The sequence below is a fragment of the Marmota flaviventris genome, chromosome 6 (assembly GCF_047511675.1).
Source record: "Marmota flaviventris isolate mMarFla1 chromosome 6, mMarFla1.hap1, whole genome shotgun sequence".
Taxonomy (NCBI): domain Eukaryota; kingdom Metazoa; phylum Chordata; class Mammalia; order Rodentia; family Sciuridae; genus Marmota; species Marmota flaviventris.
The window spans coordinates 36,368,033-36,393,016 of record NC_092503.1 but is presented as its reverse complement, the minus strand read 5'-3'; the positions used below and the strand labels follow the sequence as shown (position 1 = coordinate 36,393,016).

At 35.6% G+C, this 24,984-nt stretch overlaps 1 protein-coding gene across 1 annotated transcript; it reads left to right on the top strand.

The window, feature by feature from the left end:
• The first annotated feature begins 9,868 nt into the window (after positions 1–9,868).
• On the top strand, positions 9,869–24,148 carry LOC114102135 (protein LEG1 homolog). The gene is made up of 6 exons (XM_027947399.1): positions 9,869–10,169; positions 11,238–11,321; positions 12,767–12,951; positions 14,214–14,314; positions 21,818–22,056; positions 24,057–24,148. Exons 1-6 carry the CDS (start codon positions 9,869–9,871, stop codon positions 24,146–24,148), a joined length of 1,002 nt encoding a protein of 333 aa, XP_027803200.1.
• The last annotated feature ends 836 nt before the right edge of the window (positions 24,149–24,984 follow it).

The following is a 24,984-nucleotide window of genomic DNA, read 5'->3' as shown; positions in this document are numbered from 1 at the left end:
AATGAAGACAGGCCAGGGCAGAATACAATGGAGTGCTGTTGGGACAGTAGTGTCAGGGCTCACAGCACAATGCCCCCAATGTGGCACCTTGAGAATTGAGAAAAACTGCAGAAACAAAAGTCCACTGACTTTTCCCATCTTTCCCTGTGAGAGCTGGACATGGAGGGGTTTTCTGACCCACCTCACTTGAAAGCAGGTCACAAGATTCTCAATCTACAGGGGCTCTGCCCTATACCTAGAAGCAGAGCGTGCTCCAGGGAGAGGCCAAGGCAGATTTGAACCAACAGGTCTTGCTGAGTTCCTTCCCAGTTCATTACTATTAGGTTGTGCATCTTTTTCTTTGTCCATTACATTTCTATGACTGTCCATTCTTCATTGAACCAAAGAATAAAAGTACAATTTCTCTGGGTGTCTGGTCCCTTCTTTTCTGAAATCTCTTGTGTTACATAAATCTCGTACAAAGAAGTTTGTTAATGCTTTTCTCTTATAATCTGCCTTTTGTTTCAGGAATATCAGTCATGACCCCTGACATGGGTGAGTAAAGTATGTTACCTTTTCTCCCCTACAATAGGATATATTAAATCATAGAACATTATAGTAATATAAGGTAAAGCTACATTAGATTTAAACAAGAGGTCATGCTCAACTACATAATTCAAAAAGAAAATATTTCCAATGTATCAATTCATCTATATTTTATAGATCAGGACTCAGTAGAATAATTGGTAAAATGTATGCACTGATGTGTCATTTACAAAGTGTGAACAAATACCTGAAAAAATGAAATTTTTTTTATAGTTCTGGGAATTGAACTCAGAGCCTCCTGCATGTGAGGCAAACACTCTACCACTGAGCTACATTCCCACTCCCCATATCAAAATATTTTTAATTGGCCTTTAACATATGTGTACTTAAGATGATGAACATTTTAAAGTATTAGACTTTCTTAATGTTACCATAGGTATTTGTTGACAAAAAATTGTGGAGAACAATCTGAGGAAACAAGAATTATTACAAACATTATCAAACAATATTACTATTTTCTAATATATACAATTCAACATGAAAAGGCTAAGTATGTCCATATAAAAATAGAAAAGAGGGATGAAAATTACAATAATGATGTTATACAAATAGTTGAAAAATTTTAAAACAGCGTTAAGAAAAGGAAAATTAAAACTATTATACAAATTTTTGCTTTATTAATTGGATACAAAAAAGAAAAACTATCTTCAAGCATTGGCCTGAGAGTGGGAAAACAGACACTCTTAGTAACATCTATAGTGAAAAAATCATAAGTTTTTAGATAGGAATTTAGAAATTTGTGTCCAGATCTTTAAAAATGTTCACATCCTTGGATTCAGAAATTTGTTCAAGAGCTAATAAAGCAAAGGATGTGTGTGATACACAGTAGCATGTGGAAAAGTTGTGAAAAAGTGTGAATTTGATTTTAGTTTTGTTTCTTCTTCCTCTTAAAGTGCTGAGTTAGGATAAATTCTGACTCTCTCTCCAAGATTCACTTATTGTAAAAACACCAAATAAAAAACAGCAATCTGGAAAACACTTTGGAATGGTGGTTTAAAGATGGTGGTACAGGGGCAGCCAGGCAGTGAGACGAATAACCTATCTCAATTCCTGCTACTACCAAGAAATGGAGTCGCTGAGGAAAATAGGAGAGGGCGAGAAAACTTCAGGAAGTCATAGCCGTGCTCTTTCTTCTTTAAACTACCAGTATGGTTGAAATGCAATCCAAGGAGATCCTCTTCCAGATTATGCTTCTTTCTGGGTAACAAAGATGAAATTCCTGCCTAAAGGTTTGTTTTACTGGTTAAGAAATAATTGGTGTTTCCTGCAACTTAGAACTCTTCTTCAGGGTCTATAATGGTTTGGATATGGAATGTCCCCAAATGGCTTATGTTTTTTTGGTCCCTAATGTAGCAGTGTGTAGAAGTGGAGCTTTGGTGAAATGATTGGTTAATGATGGCTCTAACCTCATTAGTGGATTAATCCATTGATGGATTAAAAATTTGATGGAATTATTGGATGGATGTGAAAACTGTAAGAAATGGCGCCTAACTGAGGAAGTAGGTCACTGGGCTTGTGTAAGGCACAAGTTGTCCCCACTTCCTCTCTCTCTCATTCTGTCCTTACCAGTCAATGTGAGGTAAGCAGCTTTCCTCTACAGTGTCCTTCCACCATCCATGATGTTTCTGCCTTATTATAGTGCCGCAGTCTGGCTGGGCACAAAATCACGAGCCACCACACAGCTTGTAGATTCAAACAGCAACTCTTTATTCCCTAACTCACACCAGCCGTCTACAATCACGTTCTGGGGAAATCCACGTTCTCTGCCCAAATCCATGTTCTCTGCCCAAATCCACCTCCTCTGGGCTTCTATCTCTCAAAAAATACTGTCTGAATCCCGTGAGAACTCAAGGGGAACTCAGGCAGCAGGATACGCCCTATTCCCAGCAGGAATAATCTTAAACCTTAAACCTGGAACCTAAACTGGGAACGCCCTAAACACGATTATCTTAAAACCGGGAACACCCTAATCTGCCTTGGTCCTTGAGCAAGGTCACCTACATTCAATGTCGCTGCAACATGTCAGCAACATGGGGTACGCTGGCAAGGAAATTGTCATACCTACTTGGCTAATGGCTCCCAGCATTATAGGTTATAGGCCTGAAGACAATGGAGGCAAAGATCATGGAGCGAAACCTCTTAAAACTGTGAGCCAAAATATCATTGGAAGATATTCATCATCTGGTTTCCAATATCATAAAATTGTTCCTTAGGACCAACCAATCTGTTCTCTAGCCCGTATATTGAGCTTTTATTTTAGTCCTTATAATTCTTATGTTTGGTTCTTTTTTGTATTTTCTTGCATTCTGAAGTAACATCTTATCTAACTTAGTATGTTCATACACTGATTTTTAGTTATTTTATCATTTTTAAAGACATTTCTACTCCTAATGGAATCTGTGATTGAAAGGACCCCTTTCCTTTTTTTATGCAATCTAATCTGTTGATGATGCCCTCAAGTGAATTTTTATTTGATTAATCGTGTCTTTCATTTCCAAGATTTATTATTGGTCTCTTTTCAATATTTCTATTTCTTTGTTGACATGGTATTTTATTTCCCATATTTCTGCTCCTAATTTACTCTTTAGATCTTTTTTTTAGTTCATTGAACATTTTAATTATTAGTTTTTTAATAACATTTCTTTGGAATTTTGTCCTTTTCCACATATGTGGGCTCCTTAATTGGGAGACAGTAAATTTTGGAGGGAGATTTTTTGCCTGTTTCCTTATGTTTTCAGAGGTCCTGGAATTTTGCATCAATTGAGATGCATTCCTTTCCTTAAGGTATATGCATACCCCTAAGTATGTAGTTCTTTTTTATTCTAGTATTCCTCTCTGTTCATGGTATATGAGTAGATATCAAGGGGTATGACCTGAAGTTTCCTTATGGTTGTTCTTCCTGGGGGTCTGATTTTTGGTTTGGTGGGTTTTTTTGTTTGTTTCTTTTCTTTTCTTTTTTTAATTATTAGTTGTCCAAAACATTACAAAGCTCTTGACATATCATATTTCATACATTTCATTCAAGCAGATTATGAACTCCCATTTTTACCCCGTATACATATTGCAGATTCACATCAGTTCCACATCCACTTTTTTACATATTGCCATACTAGTGTCTGTTGTATTCTGCTGCCCTTCCTATCCTCTACTATCCCCCCTCCCCTCCCCTCCCCTCCCCTCTCCTCCCATCTTCTCTCTCTACCCCATCCACTGTAATTCATTTCTCTCTCTTGTTTTTTTCCCCTTTCCCCTCACTTCCTCTTATATGTAATTTTGTATAACAATGAGGGTCTCCTTCCTTTACCATGCAATTTCCCTTCTCTCCCTCTTTCCCTCCCCCATCTCGACCCTGTTAAATGGTGATCTTCTTCTCATGCTCTTCCTCCCTATTCTGTTCTTAGTTGCTCTCCTTATATCAAAGATGACATTTGGCATTTGTTTTTTAGGGATTGGCTAGCTTCACTTAGCATAATCTGCTCTAGTGCCATCCATTTCCCTGCAAATTCCATGATTTTGTCATTTTTTAGTGCACAGTAATACTCCATTGTGTATAAATGCCACATTTTTTTTATCCACTCATCTATTGAAGGGCATCTAAGTTGGTTCCACAGTCTAGCTATTGTGAATTGTGCTGCTATGAACATCGATGTAGCAGTATCCCTATAGTACGCTCTTTTAGGGACTTCAGGGAATAGTCCAAGAAATGCAATAGCTGGGTCAAATGGTGGTTCCATTCCCAGCTTTCCCAGGATTCTCCATACTGCTTTCCAAATTGGCCGCCCCAATTTGCAGTCCCACCAGCAATGTACAAGTGTACACTTTTCCCCACATCCTCGCCAGCACTTGTTGTTGTTTGACTTCATAATGGCTGCCAATCTTACTGGAGTGAGATGGTATCTTAGGGTGGTTTTGATTTGCATTTCTCTGACTGCTAGAGATGGTGAGCATTTTTTCATGTACTTGTTGATTGATTGTATGTCCTCCTCTGAGAAGTGTCTGTTCAGGTCCTTGGCCCATTTGTAAGAGAGAAATAGAAGAAGATCTTAGAAGATGGAAAAATGTACCCTGTTCATGGATAGGCAGAACTAACATCATCAAAATGGCAATATTACCAAAAGTTCTCTATATGTTTATGCCCCAGTCCGGCTGCAACAAAATAACCGGGGGGTGATGAGCAACTTGTGTAGATTGATACAGCAGGAGTAGGAGCCCTTTATTGTAGGACAGGAAGGGTATATATACATTCCACACAGCTTATCTTAATTAACACAAACTAGATACAGCAGTCAACCAATAAGGAATCTCCACACTTAATGGCTCGCTGGCGTTACTTCATAAATCACTCCCTCTGGCAAAATGCTAGGTGCCATCCTGACTTGTTTACAGACCCTAACAGGTTTAATGCAATGCCAATCAAAATCCCAATGGCATTTCTTGTAGAAATAGATAAAGCAATCATGAAATTCATATGGAAAAATAAAAGACCCAGAATAGCAAAAGCAACTCTAAGCAGGAAATGTGAATCAGGTGGCATAGCGATACCAGATTTCAAACTATACTACAGAGCAATAGTAACAAAAACAGCATGGTACTGGTACCAAAACAGGAGGGTGGACCAATGGTACAGAATAGAGGACACAGAGACTAATCCTCAAAGTTACAACTGTCTTATATTTGATAAAGGGGCTAAAAGCATGCAATGGAGGAAGGATAACATCTTCAACAAATGGTGCTGGGAAAACTGGAAATCCATATGCAACAAAATGAAACTGAATCCCCTTCTCTCGCCATGCACAAAAGTTAACTCAAAATGGATCAAGGAGCTTGATATCAAATCAGAGACTCTGCGTCTGATAGAAGAAAGAGTTGGCTTCAATCTACATATTGTGGGGTCGGGCTCCAAATTCCTTAATAGGACACCCATAGCACAAGAGTTAATAACAAGAATCAACAAATGGGACTTACTTAAACTAAAAAGTTTTTTCTCAGCAAGAGAAACAATAAGAGAGGTAAATAGGGAGCCTACATCCTGGGAACAAATTTTTACTCCTCACACTTCAGATAGAGCCCTAATATCCAGAGTATACAAAGAACTCAAAAAATTAAACAATAAGATAACAAATAACCCAATCAACAAATGGTTTGGTGTTTTTGTATCCCCAATTATATGAGTTGAAGTAACGTTTAGACTCAAGTGGGGCTAGATCATTTGTGTGGTGAGAACCATCATTGCTTGGCTAATTTTTGAGCATTTTTCAAAAGCAGGATCTCTATTCTGTAGTCTTCCATTGTCCCAATCATTTCTAGCCCCTCTTATAGGGAGTGGGAGCCAGGAGTAACACTTATTTCAGTTGCAGATGTACAGTTTTGAGATGAATATCCAGTGTCTGCTTTGACATCTATAATACTAATTGCCACCTGTATAGAAATACTGGATGGAGAAATAGAAGTTATTGAGCCCAATGCCTTTGGGTTCATCTCTTAGCTGCTAGCCTTTGTGGCTAGAAGCCCAAGCTTGTGACACTGTGGATTTTTTTTTCTTACAGTTCAGCATTAAATTTCAGAGAGTTCCCCCATTTACCCACCTCACTAAGAAGCTGTTTTCCCACTTTAAAGTCCAGCCTTGAAGAACTGCTGGAATGGACACTTTTCCTCCATCTTCTACCTAAATGCTCTTGATCTGTATGCATTAATATCCTAATCACTTTACTAGTATCTAGTCTTCTGGGATACGGTAGGGTAGCACAATTTGGATGTTGAGAAATTCTGTGGTGTGGGTGTTGCAGAATTCTACAGAGATTCCAGTGATTGGGCTTCAGTCTAGAACAAACTTTGGAACTCTGTGGATAGGTGTTTGAGAATTGCTCTACACTTCCTTTTGGAGGGGAATGCTGGTCTCTGCAGGTTGTTTGGAGCCATAGGGTCTATGGTAAATTCCACTTTTAAGGCCTAGGGGCAAAACTTCCACATTTCACCCTCTGCACTATGAATATGAAATTCTAGGTATCTACCCCATAGTGAAGACACTCCTCTGTAGCTGCTCTAGTACCAGCAACAATGGAAAATTTCTTCCTTGTGACCCAATGTCTGAATGATCCAGACAAACTTTTCTTTGTGCCAATTTCAGTCTCCCTGGGTTCAGGTGCCTTCTGGGAATCTTTGATTGGCTGCCGGGGTTCTTGACCTCCTGTCACCTGGCTGAGGGAGCTCTGGCAGGAGGGGTCTTTTGCAGGTGATGGGAGTGTAGAGAAGGCCACAAAAGCATGCACTTTCCCCAAAGGGCAGTCACTCTCTCTGGTTATGGGGATGCAACTGAGGCTACCCTGTTAGGTAGCTTGAGAGGGAGCACATACTTTCCCCAGTCACAGGAATTCAGCAGGAGGTTGCCTTCTCTGGTAGTCCAAGTGCTTATTTTTCCTGGCTATATCAGCTGAGTGGACATTTGCTTTAGTAGCATGATTCTAAAGAGTGGCTGTCACCTTCTCCAGCAGAGTGAGCTCAGCTTCCCCTGGCAGTGGGGAGTGGCAAGAGGATCCAGCAGCCTTTTTCTGTGCCCAGAATGCTTCTGCTCCTGTGGGAGTTCTTTTTGAATTTGCTTTCACAAATTCGCTTTCCCTATGAACTCTGCATGTATTAAATTCAGCCTTCTTCTCTAATCCACAGGTTACTCCAAGTAACCTTTATTTTTTTAATGTCTTTATCCACCCCTCCTCCCCCACACCCACACCATTTCCTTTGTCTGCTCTTTCCATTCCTTCTATAGAGACTGATAGCCAGGCTGGAGGCTCTCTAACAAATATTTCTTATGCTCATGTTTCTGACATCTGTGACACTGTAGTTGGTTTTTTTTTTTTTTTTTTTTTTTTTTTACAGTTCAGCATTAAATTTCAGTGAGTTCCCCCATTTACCCACCTCACTGAGAAGCTGTTTTCCCACTTTAAAACCAGCCTTGAAGAACTGCTGGAATGTGCGCTTTTCCTCCAGTCTTCCATCTTCTACCTAAATGCTCTTGATTTGTATGCATTAATATCCTAATTGCTTTACTGAATTTTACTTCTCTTTGTATTGCTTTTCTAGCTTATTCTCTCCTACTTTCTAAACACTATTATATCATCTGGAAGAATTATATAATTACTTTCTCACTGTCAGTTTTAAACTAATTTGTTCATTTTTACTAACTTTATTATACAGTATTCTCAAAAAATTAAATCATTAAAATGCTAGTGATAATTTATTTTTATTTGAAAGGGAATTCTTGTAAGGATTTTCCGTTGAGAATGATCCTGGCATTTTATAGAAACTTATAGTACATTCTCATGCATTTAGTTTTTATAAAGATAGAATTTAGACTTTATTTTTTTAATTGGTTCTTCTTAGTTATACATGACAGTAGAATCCATTTTGATAAAATTATACAAGCATAATATATATCTTATTTTAATTAAGACTCAGTTTTTGTGGGTGGACATAATGGTGGGATTCACTTAAGTATTTTCATTAGTGTACATAGGAAAATTATATTATATTTATTCTACAGTCTTTCCTGCCTTCCTTCCCTTCATTCCTCTTTGTCTAATCTATTGTACTTCTCACCTTTCCCTCCCCCGTCGATTGTGGTTTAGCTTCCCCCTTTCAGCAGCATGTACACTTTAAGTGTGCAGAATGCTTGTGTTCTTAATGAAAAACACAATAGCAAATTCTACCACTTCATTTTTATATCAGGGAATTTTAACAATTAATGATCAAGTGGCTATGGCAGAAATAAAGAACTCAATTATGTTGAGGGATATCTTATCTGGACTATACCAGAATTGAACAGTACCATTGAAATATTCTGAAGAATATGGATATAGTTATTCTAATAATTGAGATTATGAAATGAATTCCTTTTTAATGAGGCAATTTAATCAGTGTGAACTAAACCTAAATAGTTATTGAAATGAAAGCAAGATTTTTTTTAATAAGATGAAATTCAGATCTAGGAATTCGGGGCTATGTATGGTTCCCCAGTCCTCTGGGACTCAGGCAACCTCTACTTTGGCATTCTGCAATGTTTAAAATTGTGCCATGTGTTATAGATCAGGATTGAGGTTTATAATCCAAAATCCAAGCCAAATATGAAGGAAGGGAAGGGAAAGTGGTATGTACCCTTCACTTATGGACCTGTCTCAAAAGTTGTGGACACCTGTTTGAGTCAGCTTTTTCACTGCTGTGATCAAAAGACCTGACAAGAACAATTTTAAAGATGAAAAGTTTATTTTGGGCTCACAGTTTTACAGGTCTCAGTACATAGAGGGCCAACTCTATTCCTCATGGCCTCATATGAGTCAGAACATCAGGAAAGAAGTGTGTGACAGAGGAAAGCATTGCAGGACTTGGCACTAGGAAACAGAGAGAGGGATCTGCTCATCAAGAACAATATATATATCCTAAAGGGACACCCCCAAGGACCCACTTCCGCTAGCCACACCCACCTGCCTTCAGTTACCACCTAGCTAATCCTTATCAGCAGATTAATGAACAGCTTTTATAACCCAATCACTTCACCTCTAAGCTTTCTTGCATTGTCTCACACATGATTTCTTCTGGGATACTTCAAATCTAAACCATAACAACATCGTTTCTAAAAGCTAATGTCCCCGTGGCCAACACTTAGTTACATGGTTGGTTGTTCATAGGAGAGCTAGTCAATTGTATAAGAATATGTTATCAGGTAAAGCTCTAAGATTCTTTTACTAAAAATAATTGGGAAGGGAGATTAGGAAATAATTAACAGGTCCCCTCCCCGATAAACCAGTTTTTTTCTATTTGGGCTATTTGTATATACTTTAAGGCTTCTTTCTTGAAGCAGACACAGTATTATAATTTGTTCACACATAATATTTTAGTACACCTTTGCACATTATTATAAATTGTAATATTTCCATTTTTCAACTATTCAGTATTTTCTGTGAACTATACAAAAGTATGTTAGTGAGAGGGAAGCATTCTAGTGGCATTGGTGATATATTTTATAAACATAATACAGGTTGAAAAGTTCTGGAAGGCTTTTTGTGAACAGTTTTATCCAACCTGTCAAAATAAGCCTACTGAAAAGACAGCAAAACTCAGTTCTCTTAAATGTCAAATAATATACCAATTTCCTCTACATCTCTACCATATCCAAAAAGAACAAAAAAAGAATGCCAAGTGGTGGTAAGATATGATGTAAGAAAATAGTATAACTTCCTCCTAATTCTCCAATAAAGGTCCTGCCACAACCTCACTCTCCAGCTTTGGCACCATGACTTTCCTTCCTTCCTGGGTCTGTGTACTAGTTGGTTCCCTTTCTTTTTCTTTAGCAGGAGACTTAAATTTTTTAGATATGTATCCTCCTTTGTGGAAGGAAAGTCCTGGTCAGTTCAGTGACTACCCAGTGGAGAATGGAACATACATTATCAATCCCTGGATATTCCCTGAAAGACTCGGGATGTATAAAATTCTATTGAACCAAACAGCCACTTATTTTGAAAAATTCGCTTCAGGAAATGAGCAAAATCTTTTATGGGGATTGGCTTTGCAGCATGGTTGGCAATATAGTTCAGGTAAGGAAGACAGCTATTTTCAATCTCATCATCTATCAATATCATTATTAAACTTTAGAAAATAGAACTTTAATATAGTTCATATAAGAAAGACTGCTGTTTTATTCTAACTATCTCTCTCTCTCTCTCTCTCTCTATATATATATATATATCCATGAAGTATTGGAAAAATGGGACTCTGAAAATCCTGCACATGTTTTTGAAAATTGATTCTTTTACTTCCCTCTTTTCCCCTCATAATCATTTTTCTCCTCTCCACAAATCCTTCCCTTGTGGATTATCTGTTTCTACTAGAAACTTCAGTGAGACATAAGGTATAATGACCAGCCGAAAACACTCATTATATCTGATCTATTGAACATTTTACAAATGGTTACTAAACCCTACTAAGTGGTACATTCCTTTCTAAGAACTGGGATGAACAGAATAGTCAAGGGAGTGTATATCACAAACAGAACACAATGCCATATTAGTTTGAACTTCTTGAATTTTAATTGTGATTACCTGACTGTGGAAACAGAGACATAAATGCAAATTGTTTGGGGGCTAATTCTCTGAAAGTGATTGCTTCCTCATGGAAATAAGTCACCTTCCAGTGCATATGAAGAAGGTATATGATGTGAATATTATTAACTCTTTTACTCTGGGAGTATTCATTCCATAAAATTTATCAGGATATAGAGAAAACAGTAAAAATGTGAATATTTACAAAAGCAAAATATCTAAGACCTATAATTCAAAGATCAAAACTTGTAGTATGGTTAAAGAAAAATTGGTCAAGAGGTGAGGAAAAACAAGATAGAGAATACTAACACCAGTAATTCAGAAATAAGTGTCAGGAATTGAGAATGAGGAATGACGAGGAAAGGAACTGTTGATTTTCATTGCAAGATCATAGTAGTATTTGATCTTTTAAAATCTTGAACAAATGTAATTTTAATAAAATGAAAATTAAATAAGAAAAAAATGTTTTTGCATCTACAAATAAAATGTTTCTAGTTAAGTGATGATCATACTCAGTTTCACACTGTGGATAATAAATACTGTTGCACATTTTCTCTCCTCTAGGCAGATTAGCTGATCCCAGCCAAAGGACAGACTGTGGCTATGAATCTGATCATCTGTGCATCTCTGTGGACAGTTGGTGGGCTGGTAGGTTCACTTTGAAAGCAAAACAAATATTATCCTTTCACCACAGAAAGCATTCAACCTAAAATTTTAGGGTCTGGGATAAAACAAAATAGTATTGTGTTCCTTTTGAAAAATGAATCTGTGTCACATGTACCCAGTGACATTTGTGTCATATTATAGGTTTTAACAGCCACATTTTTTAGGACACATTTAATTTTTCACAGAAAGATTGAAACTAATAACAACAAGGACAAGTGGCCTCTGAGTAAGCAACAAAGGCAGTTAGATGTTAGGTCTCAAAAATGACAGGGAATCTTTGGAATAAGGAAGGCTGAAAAGTGTGAGACCAAGACAATTATGCTTTTTAATTTTGTTCCTAGCATATTTGATAATATTGAAACTCATAAACTTGTCAGAGGTTAATAGCAACTGTATTTAATTTTATCAATCAGTAATCTACATCTTTAGTTGTATACTTAATGCTAAAAATAATCAGAAATTATTTTCTAATTCTTTAATTTTGCATTTTAGTTATGAAATTTATTTGCACAATAATTTCTTAAAGGTATTTCCCAATAATTAGAAGGAAGATCACACCAAATTTCACTTTCTCAAGAGTGACACTCACAGTATGTATCCCCTATGTATTTTCATCATAAATCCTGAATCGATCTTAAATATTCACAAATAATCATACTCACAGATCTGGAATTCAACCTTTATTTTGCTCATATCAGCTTATGAGTTTGGAGTATCAGAGGACTATGCTGGGTAATAGGACTGCATTCACAAATGCTTGTCTATGATGAAAATATTTTCAACACTGATTTCCAGTGAGGAGCCAGTATAAGTCTAACACTAACTAAATCAATGCATTTAAAGCTACTGCTGTAGTAAGTAATCTGTAGGTAGGAATTTTAAAGAATCTTATTTGATTGTCAAAGCAATTATTTATTGTTCCAATTATCTCTTGTCAAAACAAATCAAAAAATTCTGCTTTAAAGACATAGTTAGCGACATTATACTTACCAATTAAACCTAATATCCACTTACCAAAGATGCAATCCTGTTAGAATATTTTAGAAAAGATATAATTCACAGTACAACCTAAATGAGAAGTTTTGTACCTTTCTCTGGACAGTTTGATAGTTTTCTTCCTTTTTTTAAATTTAGTGCTTTAAAATGAATATAACCAAATCCATTCAAATTACTTTTGTTTTAATATATGAGTCAAGAACTTTAATATATACTCATGATCACAGGATTATTTAACAAAGTTATGTTCAAGTTATATAGACAAATGATACTTAGTGGGATTTTGTTCAGTATTTTTTCTTTGTGCCTAACTTTTATCTCATGCTTCTGGATCTGGGAGTTTTTTCTTTAATGACTCAGGGCCTCCTTATAAATGTATTCTTTTATGGCTGGTGCTTCATGTAATAATAATAAGCCCTTTGTTCTTACAGATTTAAATTATTTTCTCTGTGTATTGCCGTTCCTTGCTGCGGTGGATTATGGCATCCTGGGGATATCATCAGATCAAGTCAGGCTTCAGCCACCACCTATGGATCAGAAGAGGTTTTGCTATGATGTATCTGGCTGCCTTTTATCCTTCCCTGAGATAATGAACAAGTGGAGTGACTTTTACAAGGTTCCTTCTTTAAGTGTTATATTTTGTAATTTTTATCTAGGGTTTTTGTGCTTTGTACAATATTTTTTTCTTAAAATGGCAAGCTATCTTGATAATGCTTAATATATTACTAACACATATTGCAATAGGGTATTGCATGTCATTGAAATATTGTCCCAGTACTGAATCAACACAAAATTTATCCATTCTGCCCAACTCAAACAAATTATACCACACAGAGTGAGCATACAACGTATTTTGATAACAGGCGAATGGCTAGCATGGTTGATTAGAACTCCAGATCCACCGTGAGATCATAGGAGACAGGGGATTATAGAACTCGTTTTAGATCAGTTGTAATTCTCACAGTACTGTTGTGTTATGAGAGTGGGATACGTTATGAAGATACCAAAGAAAACACCAGAGATTGGACACAAGATATTATATTTATTGAAAAATGGTTACAAGGAGGTCCAGTGGCGACTGGCTGAACAGATGTTTCACCAGAAAGTCCAGTGGTGATGAACTGCACAGGTGCACCTCTGCTCCACACAGTGCTTCCAGTGCCTCACAAAAAAGTGGAGCTATATATATATATAAGAGTTAGACACCATTGGTCATCTGGGTCAGACTCACATTGTTTCCCTAACTTGGTTATGATTTTTGGGAATAGAAAGGGCCATTCAGGTACATGGTGCATACTGTTGCCTTCTCTTTAAGGATGACACACTGGCCAGTCATCTTATTTCAACTAAACTAATAAATGACCACATGTGGGTAGAGATAAACAATTATATGATGTTCTAAACTAAATATTCAATGACTAAAACAAAATGCATTGGTGAAACATACATATGAACTAAAATCCATGATGAAAACATATGTTTATTAGTTATTTAGATTATCAATTAATGATTTTATATATATTTAAATTTAACTTTCAAACAAAAAAAAATTTTCTTCTTGCTCTTAAGATTTTATGGTAATTTCAATAATGGTGGTAGGAAAAAATGACAAAAAAGACTCCTGGTGCCTGTATGAAATATGCATTCTTTTAAGATGTTTGAAGTTCACTTCTTTTAGATGTATATACTTTACCAAATGTAAAGCATTTTTTTTTTGCCCTTTATAAAGGTTAGACAGTAATGGTCTTGCACATATTTACTTTTACAAACATTTTCGTTTCATGTAGTATATCACTCAATTATGTGTCTGAACCAGTCGAACTTCAGGGAGGGGAATTGTTAGAGTTGCTCAAATACTAACAAGTTTCTCCTCTTTAGTATGTGCATTCACCTTCTAGTACCTTTGAAGACATATTGGAATACTTATGGGTTGCACATGTCTTCACCCTGAATAACATTTTCAACACATTTGACGATAGGTAAGAATGGATCCAATGTCATCTCTCTTTAGTATGTTTGATTTTTGTTTGTTTTTTTTTTTTTGCGGGGTCACCAGATATTGAACTCAGCGGTGCTTAACCACTGACCCACATCCTTAGACCCTTTGCTGTATTTTATTTAGAGACAGAGTCTCACTGAGTTGCTTAGGGCCTCACTAACTTGCGGAGGCTGGCTTTGAACTTGTGATCTTCCTGCCTCAGCCTCCTAGCTGCTGGAATTACAAGCATGTGCCACCACATCCGGCTGATTTTTGTCTTATTTATACTGTTTTCTTCTTCTAGAATGATGATGATTTCCAATCTCAATATTAGATAATAGATCTAACAATTGGCATTATAATGATGAGATGTAAATATTTTAGCATGACCTGGCATAGAATGTCTTTTACGATGAGGGGGCAAAATAGGAGAATAAAGGGTTGTATTAAAAAAATCAAATACATGAAATGAATTTTTCTACATGTAGAAAACAAAATGGAATATGAATATGTAGATGATTTTCATTGCTTTGGGCATAGATAAATGATATATTGGTATAAAAATGTATGAGTAACTATCAGCAGGCATCATGTTTAGTGCACACGACAGCCTAAAGATTATCAAGCCACTCAACATACTGGACACAGATTGGCAGGCATAAGAATGACTTGGATGGAAAGTGAATGGTACTATCTAGAGGGTGAAATCTACCTTCTATGGTATAGTGTAGGGTAAAAAGCTAGATATAGCAAAAAACAAAGAAAGGGGGATTCATTGGTGGTGAATAAGTATATACATAGATATACATATACATATATAAATACATGTGTGTGTGCGTGCGTGTGTGTGTGTGTGTGTGTGTGTGTATATATATATATATATATAATAGACAGTAATGTCTGAGTCCTTCATATGCCACTCACTCATATTTTCCCCACTCAGTTGATCATTCATAAAGGTAAAAGTCTCAGTCTTAGAGAATTTCCTTCTTTTCTAGTTGATTTGGCTTCAAAACTGGGCATTAAATTAGGCAATGAAGGAGTGTAATCCTTTGTCAGTGTCTGTGATGTAATCTGGGGTTGCATCTATCATAGCTGTTGGGATTCTCTTGTTCCTTTTGGGCAATGATGGGAAACACGTGAGATTATCTCAGGTGTCGTGGATTTGAATGGTGATGGTCAACCTCATTATTTTGATTGATAGTAAATGATTGTTACAGCTTTTTTTTTTCATTTAACGGTTTTATAGGTTTGTATCAAAAAGTAAATTAGTAGAAAAATATAACTTTGAACATAGAAAACATGCATGTTTTAAATATTTAAAATTTATGGAGGGTTGGAGAGGTAGCTTCATATGTAAGGCCCTGGGTTTGATCTCCAGCACTGAAAAACAACAACAACAACAACAAAAATTTGTGGAGATTGCAGCATTATTTTAGGTATATTTTCTTTCCCTAATGAACTTAGATAATCAAGTAGCTTGCATTTATTCCTATTTATGCAGTAGAATTAATTGTGTGTGAAAAAAATCACTTTTAAAAAAAAAATACATGCCAGTAGAGTGTATTTTGACTTTTTGTACATACATGTAGTATAAATTATCCTAATTAGGATCCTATTCTTGTAGTTGGTTGTACATGATGTGGAGTTACCCTGGTCGTGTATTCATATACAAGGATAGGAAAGTTATGTCTAATTAATTCTCCTGCCTTTCCTATTTCCCTCTCCCTGTCAGTTCCCGTCATTCCCCTTTGGCAGATTTGTTTAAAAATTGTTTCAAAATCACATAATATAAAGCTTTTGGTGAGTATATTTAAATTTGTGTATGTCTATTTTGATCACCAGGGAATAAATTAAAAAGTATTCATTTTATGGGTAATTAGTAGGATCCCATCCTCACTGATTACAACAAAGATGTTTTTGATCAACACATTCTATTTCCTGAACTTTGGTCTTTTAATTTCATCCCTTGGCAACAATAAATATCCTTCCTAAATAAAATTTTAAACAGCTAACATTTTAAGTAAAAGAATAGAGAATTAAGTACATTTAAATATCAAAAATAAGTGAAAGAAACTGTTCTAAATACTTTCACGTAATAAAACTCAGTTCAAAATCATTGCTTTTCCAAGATAATAAATCTGTTCTTGAGTGTTTGGTAGAGTGCTTAAAATCTTACAGTGAACCAATTTGCAGTCCCACCAGCAATGTATGAGTGAGTGTACCTTTTTCACCACATCCTCGCCAACATTTATTGCTGTCTGTATTCTTGATGATTTCCATTCTGACAGGAGTGAGATGAAATCTTAGCGTAGTTTTGATTTGCATTTCTCTAATTGCTAGAGATGTTGAACACTTTTTCATATATTTGTTGATCAACTGTATTCTTCTTCTGTGAAGTGTCTTTCAGTTACTTAACCCATTTGTTGATTGGGTTATTATTTTTTTTTTTGGTGTTAAGTTTTTTGAGTTCTTTATATTTCTTAGAGATTAATGCTTTATTGGAAGTGCATGTGGTGAAGATTTTGCCCCAATCTGTAGGCTCAATGCAGCCACATCAATGTTTATAGCAGTTCAATTCACAATAGCTAGACTATTAAAACAACCTAGGTGTCCCTCAATAGATGAATGGATAAAAAAAATGTGGTATATATACTCAATGGAATATTACTCAACTTTAAAGAAGGGTAAACTTATGCCATTTGCCAGTAGTTGGAGTTGGAAAATATCATGCTAAGCAAAATAAGCCAATCCCACAAAACCAAAGGCTGAATGTTCTCTCTAATATGCGGATACTAATTCGCGTTAAGATGGGGAGCACTAGGGAAGAACAGTGTTACCATAGATTAGGTAGAGGAATTGATGGGAGGGAAATGGGGAGGGGATGTGGGGATAGGAAAGATAGTAGAATGAAACAGACATTATTACTGTATGTATGTATGTGACTGCATGATCCATATGATTCTGCAACATGTACACTCAGAAAAATTATATCCCATCTATGTATGATATATCAAAGTGCGTAAATGCATTCTACTGTCATGTATAACTAATTAAAACAAAAAATTAAAAAAAATATTACAGTAAATTACAGGACAGATATTCAAATTCCCTAACTCACTAACCCATCTTCTTACCCTGCATGCTGCACAGCCTGCATTGCAAAGGGCTTGAAAACTGGATTTCAAAGATCAAGTCTTCTAAGATTTTCTCTTATTCTTGAAAGCTAAATTGAGAACAAACATATGCTTCAACATTTGCAATATATAATAAGCAGAAATGAATGGAGTGAAAATAAAACCTGAGTACTACTTCGTTTATGAGGCATTTTTCAATCTCAAGGGGAGATAAGTCACAGCTGCCAGATTAGAGGACAGGTGAGTGTAAGCAGGGTCTCCTGCCCAGGGAGTGAGGAAGGAGGACAGTCCTTGGAGTTGGCCTGCTGGTCCTGCTGCAGAGATCTTTCCTCCTGTCTTTATGTATATTTTAAATTGAATATCAGTGTGATTTTTAAAAATTAATTAGTTTGTATTTACATGCTTTTTTATATGCTAATGGTTTAAAGAGTCAAATAGTTTGATATTCCCTTCCCTAAAAAAAAAAAAAAGAACATCACAGCTATACCTAGACACATTATCACCAGTTATTATTCATTGTTTGTGTGTTTACAATGACATTTCTAAAACACATTCCTGTAAGACTTTTCATTATCTTCAGCTATGGGTATTATCCTTCGAGTCACCACCCTGAAAAATTATGGTTTAGTTCACATCATCCCCACTCCACACACAAGCCATTCTCAAACGGCCCTCTGTAGAGTTGTTGAATAGTTTATATTGGTACTCAGAGCTTATATTATTTTGGCTGTAATCAATACTCACTTCTTTGGCCTGGAATAAACTGATTACTTGTATCTTTCCTCATTATCTTATTTCCCTTAGAGCTGGTCATGGCCCTGGGTGTTTGATTTCTTAGTATTCCATTCATGTAACACTACTGCGCTCGACATCAGCAAGCCAAGGAACTGCCTTCTCAAGTTGCTCGAAGCTTCAAGAATCCCACCCATAGCCTCTTCTTAAAGAGCTCAGTTTTCAGAGACACTTACTGGCACTGATGGATAATCCTGTGATGTCTCCTACTATGCTGCTAGAGATTCTCCCTGCCTGTTTTGTGTTGCATCACCTGGGGTCTTCTTATGTAGGACACTCTAGTCACTTACATTCCCTGCTTTCTAGGTGATGTCCCTCCCTTACACTGTGATGAGTCGACTCAGTGCAGGTGCAGGGACTCTCTGCTCTACAAGCTCCAGGGTGAGGAGCAGCAGGTCCACTGGAGCTGAAGTACAGGAGGCATCTGTGTGCATGCTCACCTGTTCACTATCCATCTTCCTGACTCCAGCCTCTCTCTTCTCCCCACCTTAAATTAGGGGATTGTATATATTATCTCAGCATTAGTCCTAAGATTTTCTCTATGTTTTCAGAATTTAAATCGTTCTTTTCAATATCCAGGCTCCAAATTTTGTGGCTCCCTTCCTGTTTTCTGAGTATGTTTCTTGTTGTCATTTTAATGGGGGCTTTTGTGGGTGACAAATGTATAACTGTCTGTTACAAATGGGCATTTTTATTCAAAATCATTTAACTTAGAACATTCTCTTCTGTTGTTAATTTGGTTCACTTAAGAATACTCGAGTTGTATTATGGATAAATTTATATTTAGTCTCACTATTAATTCAAGTTATAATACATATTTTCTACTAATCCACATCACTTGAATGTTTGATGATAGCTCCTTAAGCAGTTTAAATCTGTCTGAAGACCTAATGGAAATAGGCAAATCTCTGAGTGATGACTACTGTGGAAATTCCAAATGCTTGTTTAGGTGTCCTGCATTTGTTAATCTACTAGTTGATGAGGTTTCTGGTTGTCAATTTCTATGAGCTCTGTTTTGGAGATTCTAAGTAATTGACAGTTGCCTGAAATACTGTAACAATGTATATAGTAAGATATCTTGATTTGGGTTTTCACCGATCTAATTTTTAAGTCCTGACCCCATTTGACTTGGGTATCCAAAGACATCACTCCTCATTTTTAAAATGGCAATAGTAATAGTACATGTCACACTGTGTAATTTTTGGGATTAATTGAGAAACATATGCATTTAGCTTAACCACTGGCACATGGGATACAGTCAGTATAAAATACTGATTATAACCAGAACAAGAGGCAGGGAGAACAGTAGTAAAGAATATGAATTTTAAAGTCAGATTGTTAGGGTTAAAACCTGGTTCTGCAATTTTTCATACATATGATCCAGTATTTTGTTAGCTTCATTAAAAAAAAAAAAGAAAAAGAAAAACAGCAGCAGGACCTACACTATTAAACTTCAGTGGCATACCATGTGTTTCCTGCTCACACATGTGGGTTCAGCCTGGCTCACACATGAAGGATCTGCTGGTCCTTCCTGGCCTTACTCTCTGGTGAACTCACTGATCAGCCCCAGCAGGGATGACTGGGAAAGTTCAGTTCTGATGCACTTATCTGCTTCATCAGGAGGGTCTGGGCATTGTCCATAGTGGTCAAAGTTGCAAGAGAGAAATCAAGTGTGAAAATCCACTTCAAGCTTATGCTTCATCAAGTCGGTTAATACTATATTGTCCAAATCAAGTCAAATGACTGAGCCAGGGGAAAGTGTTTCTGTCTCTCACCAGATATAGAAAGTAAGGGTCCTGGAAGTTACCTGACAGAAGAGAGGATTATAGGGCAATAGGGAATAGGAAAAAAATGGAGCAACATCTGTAATCTATCATACTCAGGTAAATAGCCTTAGAATCTTATCAGTTATTTTCTTCAGTCAAAAATACTAAGAAGTGTTTATTTAAGCAAGATAATCCTAATAATTTGTGGCCTATGTAAACTCCAATCAAATTCTGGTCTTGTATTGGCTGGCTTGTTCTGAAGTACTTATATTTTTTATTTGAGAACCAAAAAATTTATTTATTTACTTAGTTTTGGCCACATTCTGTCTCACTCATTAGATCAACTGGCCACTGAATTGTTCAACTGCAGAATTTGAAAAGTTTTCTATTGAATTTCATTTCTGCTCATATAACTTTTCAGTACTGGTGTCTTCATTGTCTTTTCCCTTCTCCCAGGTTTCTGACTCCCTTGCAATTTGTTTTTCTTTTTTGCAGTACTATGGAGTGATCCAGGGGTGCTCTAACACTGAGCTACATGCAGACCTCTATTTGGAGACAGGGTCTCAGTAAATTGCTGATTTTGGACTTGAACTTGTGATCCTCCTGCCTCAGTCTTCTGGGTGGTGCAGTTTATTTAATTTGCTGTTACTAGGGCTTAGTGGCCCTTGCTCAAAATCCTTATGAATAGACATATCCTTTCATTTTTATTTGATAGACATGTATTTTTATTTACTGTGACGTGTCAAAGAATATTTAATCCCAACACAGCACTTGCCATTAAGGATAAACATATGCTCACTCTACTATGTTCAGGCTAGGGGAAGAAAGAGTATCAGAATGGGAGTCATGGGGATGGGTTGTGTCCTCTGGACTATGTTATGGTTTACTTAATGTAAGCATGTTTACATAATGTAAGCATCTTATATTTTGTGGATCCTTCATATGTGTTGTCAAAATAAAATCAGATGGTCTAACTTGAGGAGGTTAGAACATATTCTAATGTTATAATAAAACCTCAAATATGTGGATGGTGCCGTGGGAATATGCCAGAGTGGGAAGTCATTGGTTTTAATTTAGGTAGGCTGGAAAACTTCGTGAAAGAAGCAATATTTTTGATGAGACTTGAAAGAGAATGTTCCTGGTGAGCAAAGTGGGAAGTGTACAGCCTTTTAGGAGAACAAAAATGTTTGCAAAAGTTGTTCAGTGTACTTACAGTTCATAGTGACAGGGGCTGTGAATTACCTAGTTATAAAACTCTTTTCTACTTTCCATTATAGTTATTGGTTCCCCAAATTATCAAGAAAGTTCAGTTTTGAAGAGGTTTCCTAAAGTAAACTTTTAAATTCCAATTACTTAGAAAATTGGACTTGAAAATCTGGCCTCTATTTCACTAGAATGATCAATATTTTGGGGACTCCAAAATATTGGAAATCAACAGTTTTCTAACATATGTCTCAGTCCAGTAATAATTTTGACTTAGACCTTTGATATTTTTCTTGACATTGCCAGAGAATATTATTAAAAATGTTTTAGTACAGTTATTTTATTCTTTGTGAGTATTATATGTTTAATTCAAAGATGTAAAATGCAAAGTAAAATATTAATAACAAATGGGATGATCCTTCCCAGACTTAAAGATTAACTATGCATCTTCACATCTCCTGAAGGATGGATAAAAAATCATCGCATTAAAAACCCATTTTATAAATCATGAATTTTATGGCAAGAGACAATCTTTTCTAAAGGAAGTGAGGTTGAAATTCTGAGATGATTAACCATAATTAAATACTTTTTCCATTTGTCTTTTAGATATGTCTACTATTCTAAACAAGAAGCAAAATTTGAGAAGAACTGGGTTAATGCTGTGGAATATATAGGCGCTGCCCGCATTCCTACAACTTTCATTAGAGTATATGAGTCCCAGAAGGGCCTGCCACCACGAATTCTTAGTAAAATGGACACAGCCTCTGGAATCAGTGACTTTACTGCCCTACAGAACACAGTCCTGTCAGGTCTAAGTGTTCTTGGCACAGTGAGTAAACTTACAGGTGAGAATTTTAAAAGAATACTTGACAAAAATCAAGACCATGTTGAACAAACATTGGTGAACTAATTAAATCAGAAGTATAGATATCATGATATATACTCTAAAAAGAAATTTATGATTTCTTATGGTTATCTCTTATATTTAATTAGGAATAATCACTCTTGATATATGACCATTGAGAACCATGTTTTTCTTTGCCCTCATGGACTGTCCTTCCATCTGCAGTCCATATTGAAACATGGAGTGTGCATATCAACTAAAGCACACTTTTGTTCAGTACACCCACATATACTCCTTATTGTGCTCATCAGAACTTTTCTTATTCTAAACTGAGTACTTTGATCTTAAATTTAAAGAATATAAGAGAATTTCAAAAGCAAAACTACCACAATTAATGAAATTACTAGCAATTTGACTTTTCTGAGTTTCTTTGATCCAATATTTGTTAGTCATGAAACACGTTCTTCTGCATTACTTCAAATGCTAAGATCCCTAGTAGAGTGAAAAGCAGAAGAACTGTACAATTACAAGTTTGGAAATTACTATTGCATCCCTATTATCCATCCATATACCTAGCCACTGACCCAAATTAAAAGCATAATGATACTATTAGTGTTTTTCAAAGCAAAAAGTTTGAATCTGAAAGCAAATAAATAATAAATCAAACAAAACATGAATAGTTTACTTATGTGTTTTTTAAAAACCCAAATGCATTACTTGGAGGAACAAAACATCCAGACACTAGGGACATAATACAATTCAAGTTTCTTCTTAGAAACTTCCTCTGGAATCAGGGCTCTAGTGAGACATTGTCAGTCAGCAGGTAGCTTTCCATCACATAGAAAGTAGTGAGCCAGATCTCTTTCCACCTATGGAAATCTTTCTTGGAGCTTTATCCCAGAAAATGAGTAAATTCCACTCATTTTGTTTAATAGATATGAAGCATTTCATTTGAATGTACCACAACTATGAGTATTAGTTTTTATTTTAAGTTATTGCCAAAATAACAATGGCATTCTACATATAATTTTCTTGTATAATTTATGATTTCATCACTAATTTCATAGAAAGAATGAAATAAAATTGGTAGGCCAGATATGCCAAATAATATTACCTATAATGCAATGTTGAAATTCTATGTTTGTTGTGCAACTGAATATATTACTACTAATTGGTAAAAAGAAAATGAAATAAATTTGATTGATCATATATTTCCAAATGGAGCTAGAAAAAGATTTCAGAGTTTGTACATAATGATTTTATTATTCTTCCAGGTTCATTTTCTTTGACTGCATGGAAAATTTTAATGAACACACAAGATTCAAGGAAGCTAGTTTTAGAGGTTTTTGACAAAATTTTTACAATATCTAATTAAAAACTTCCCCAAATATTCAATGAATTAAATGTCAACCACTAAACCACTATAGTTTTTTGACAAACTTTTTACAATATCTAATTAAAAACTTGCCCAAATAGTTAATGAATTAAAAGTCAACCACTATAGCTTTTTGACAATCAGTAATTTCAAAAAAATAAATATGATCATGATCATGTAGTCTTGCCATTTATGGTGATTTTGATTTATGTTCACTTGTTAAGAATTCGTCCATGCATTACTACCATTAAATTCAAATTGATACTTTGATTATTTTGCTGAAGAAATAATTATCAATTTTTTAAATTCACCAATTCTTAAATTTTGAGATCTAAGGAGATTGCATGAAGCTACCAAAATCATCATTATTTAATGAATAAAAATCTATTAAACTTCTGTGGCTCTTTTGGCATTATCCAATGTCCCATATTTTTATGAAACTTAGAGGCAAGTAGTTTGTTGATTTATAAAATAAATTTCAGAAAATTTTGAAATAAAATACTGAAAGTTAAATGTATAAAATTCATAAAACTGAACTGGCGAAGAGTACACTGATTCATCAGTTTTTTTTTTTTCCTGTGAATTTATCAAGTTTACTTGATAGAGTTTCCCTCTTTCACCCACAGTTGATAATGAATACTTCAAGGTTAAGTTTGTCAGGAAAGAATGCACTGGCCAGGAAATCATGATTTCTAGGATCGACATGAACCATTTATAAAGGCTTTTGTAAGGCTTTCATTCACAGACTAAATCTACCCACCAAATATTGAAAAGTGAAATTGGAAAAGTTGGTTTGAATAGCATGGATTGCAATAGGAAAGAGTAGCTCACGGTAGCTCTGTCATTTGCTGGCTGAATGAGCTTGGGAAGCTTTTCTAGTGCTCTCTTGCTTCAGCTTTCTTATCTTTTATAATGATGAACATTAAACCTACTTTGCAATACTATTTTGAGGAGTCAATAAAAACATGAATATAAAGTTACTAGTATACTTCTCAACAAGTGGGATAGGGGCACAAAGAGCAGAGATTATCACAATAATCGAGCTGAGAGATGGATGTATATTATATTAGGAGGGATAGTAAAGCACCTGTGATGATCAGGAACCAGAAATGCATTTTTGTTGAATCCAAAAACATACATGGATTTCTTGAAGATATAGACAATGGATGCAGTTATAGAAAACAATCCCAAATCTTCTTTAAAAAGGCAAAATGATGTCAATCAGTTCAACCCTTCAGTAGGCAAAGTTGTAATGGCCTAACAAAACTAGGCATGCGATTTCCCTTTGAACTAGTTGTCACACATGTAGTATCTTTTTGGAAGATATGCCTCTACTATTAACAAAATAGAAACATGCAAGTTTATGTGTTGTGCCATTATCTGTAATTGCAAAATCTAACTAACATTGGTACCCAAAATAGAAGAATGTTAAAAAATGATTGCTATCCATCTAGGAAAGAGTGATGAAGATAGCTATGAACTGTTGTAGTATGATTTGCAGGACATGTTTTTAAGGGAAAAAAAAAGCATTTCAGTACATAAGAAGAGAACATC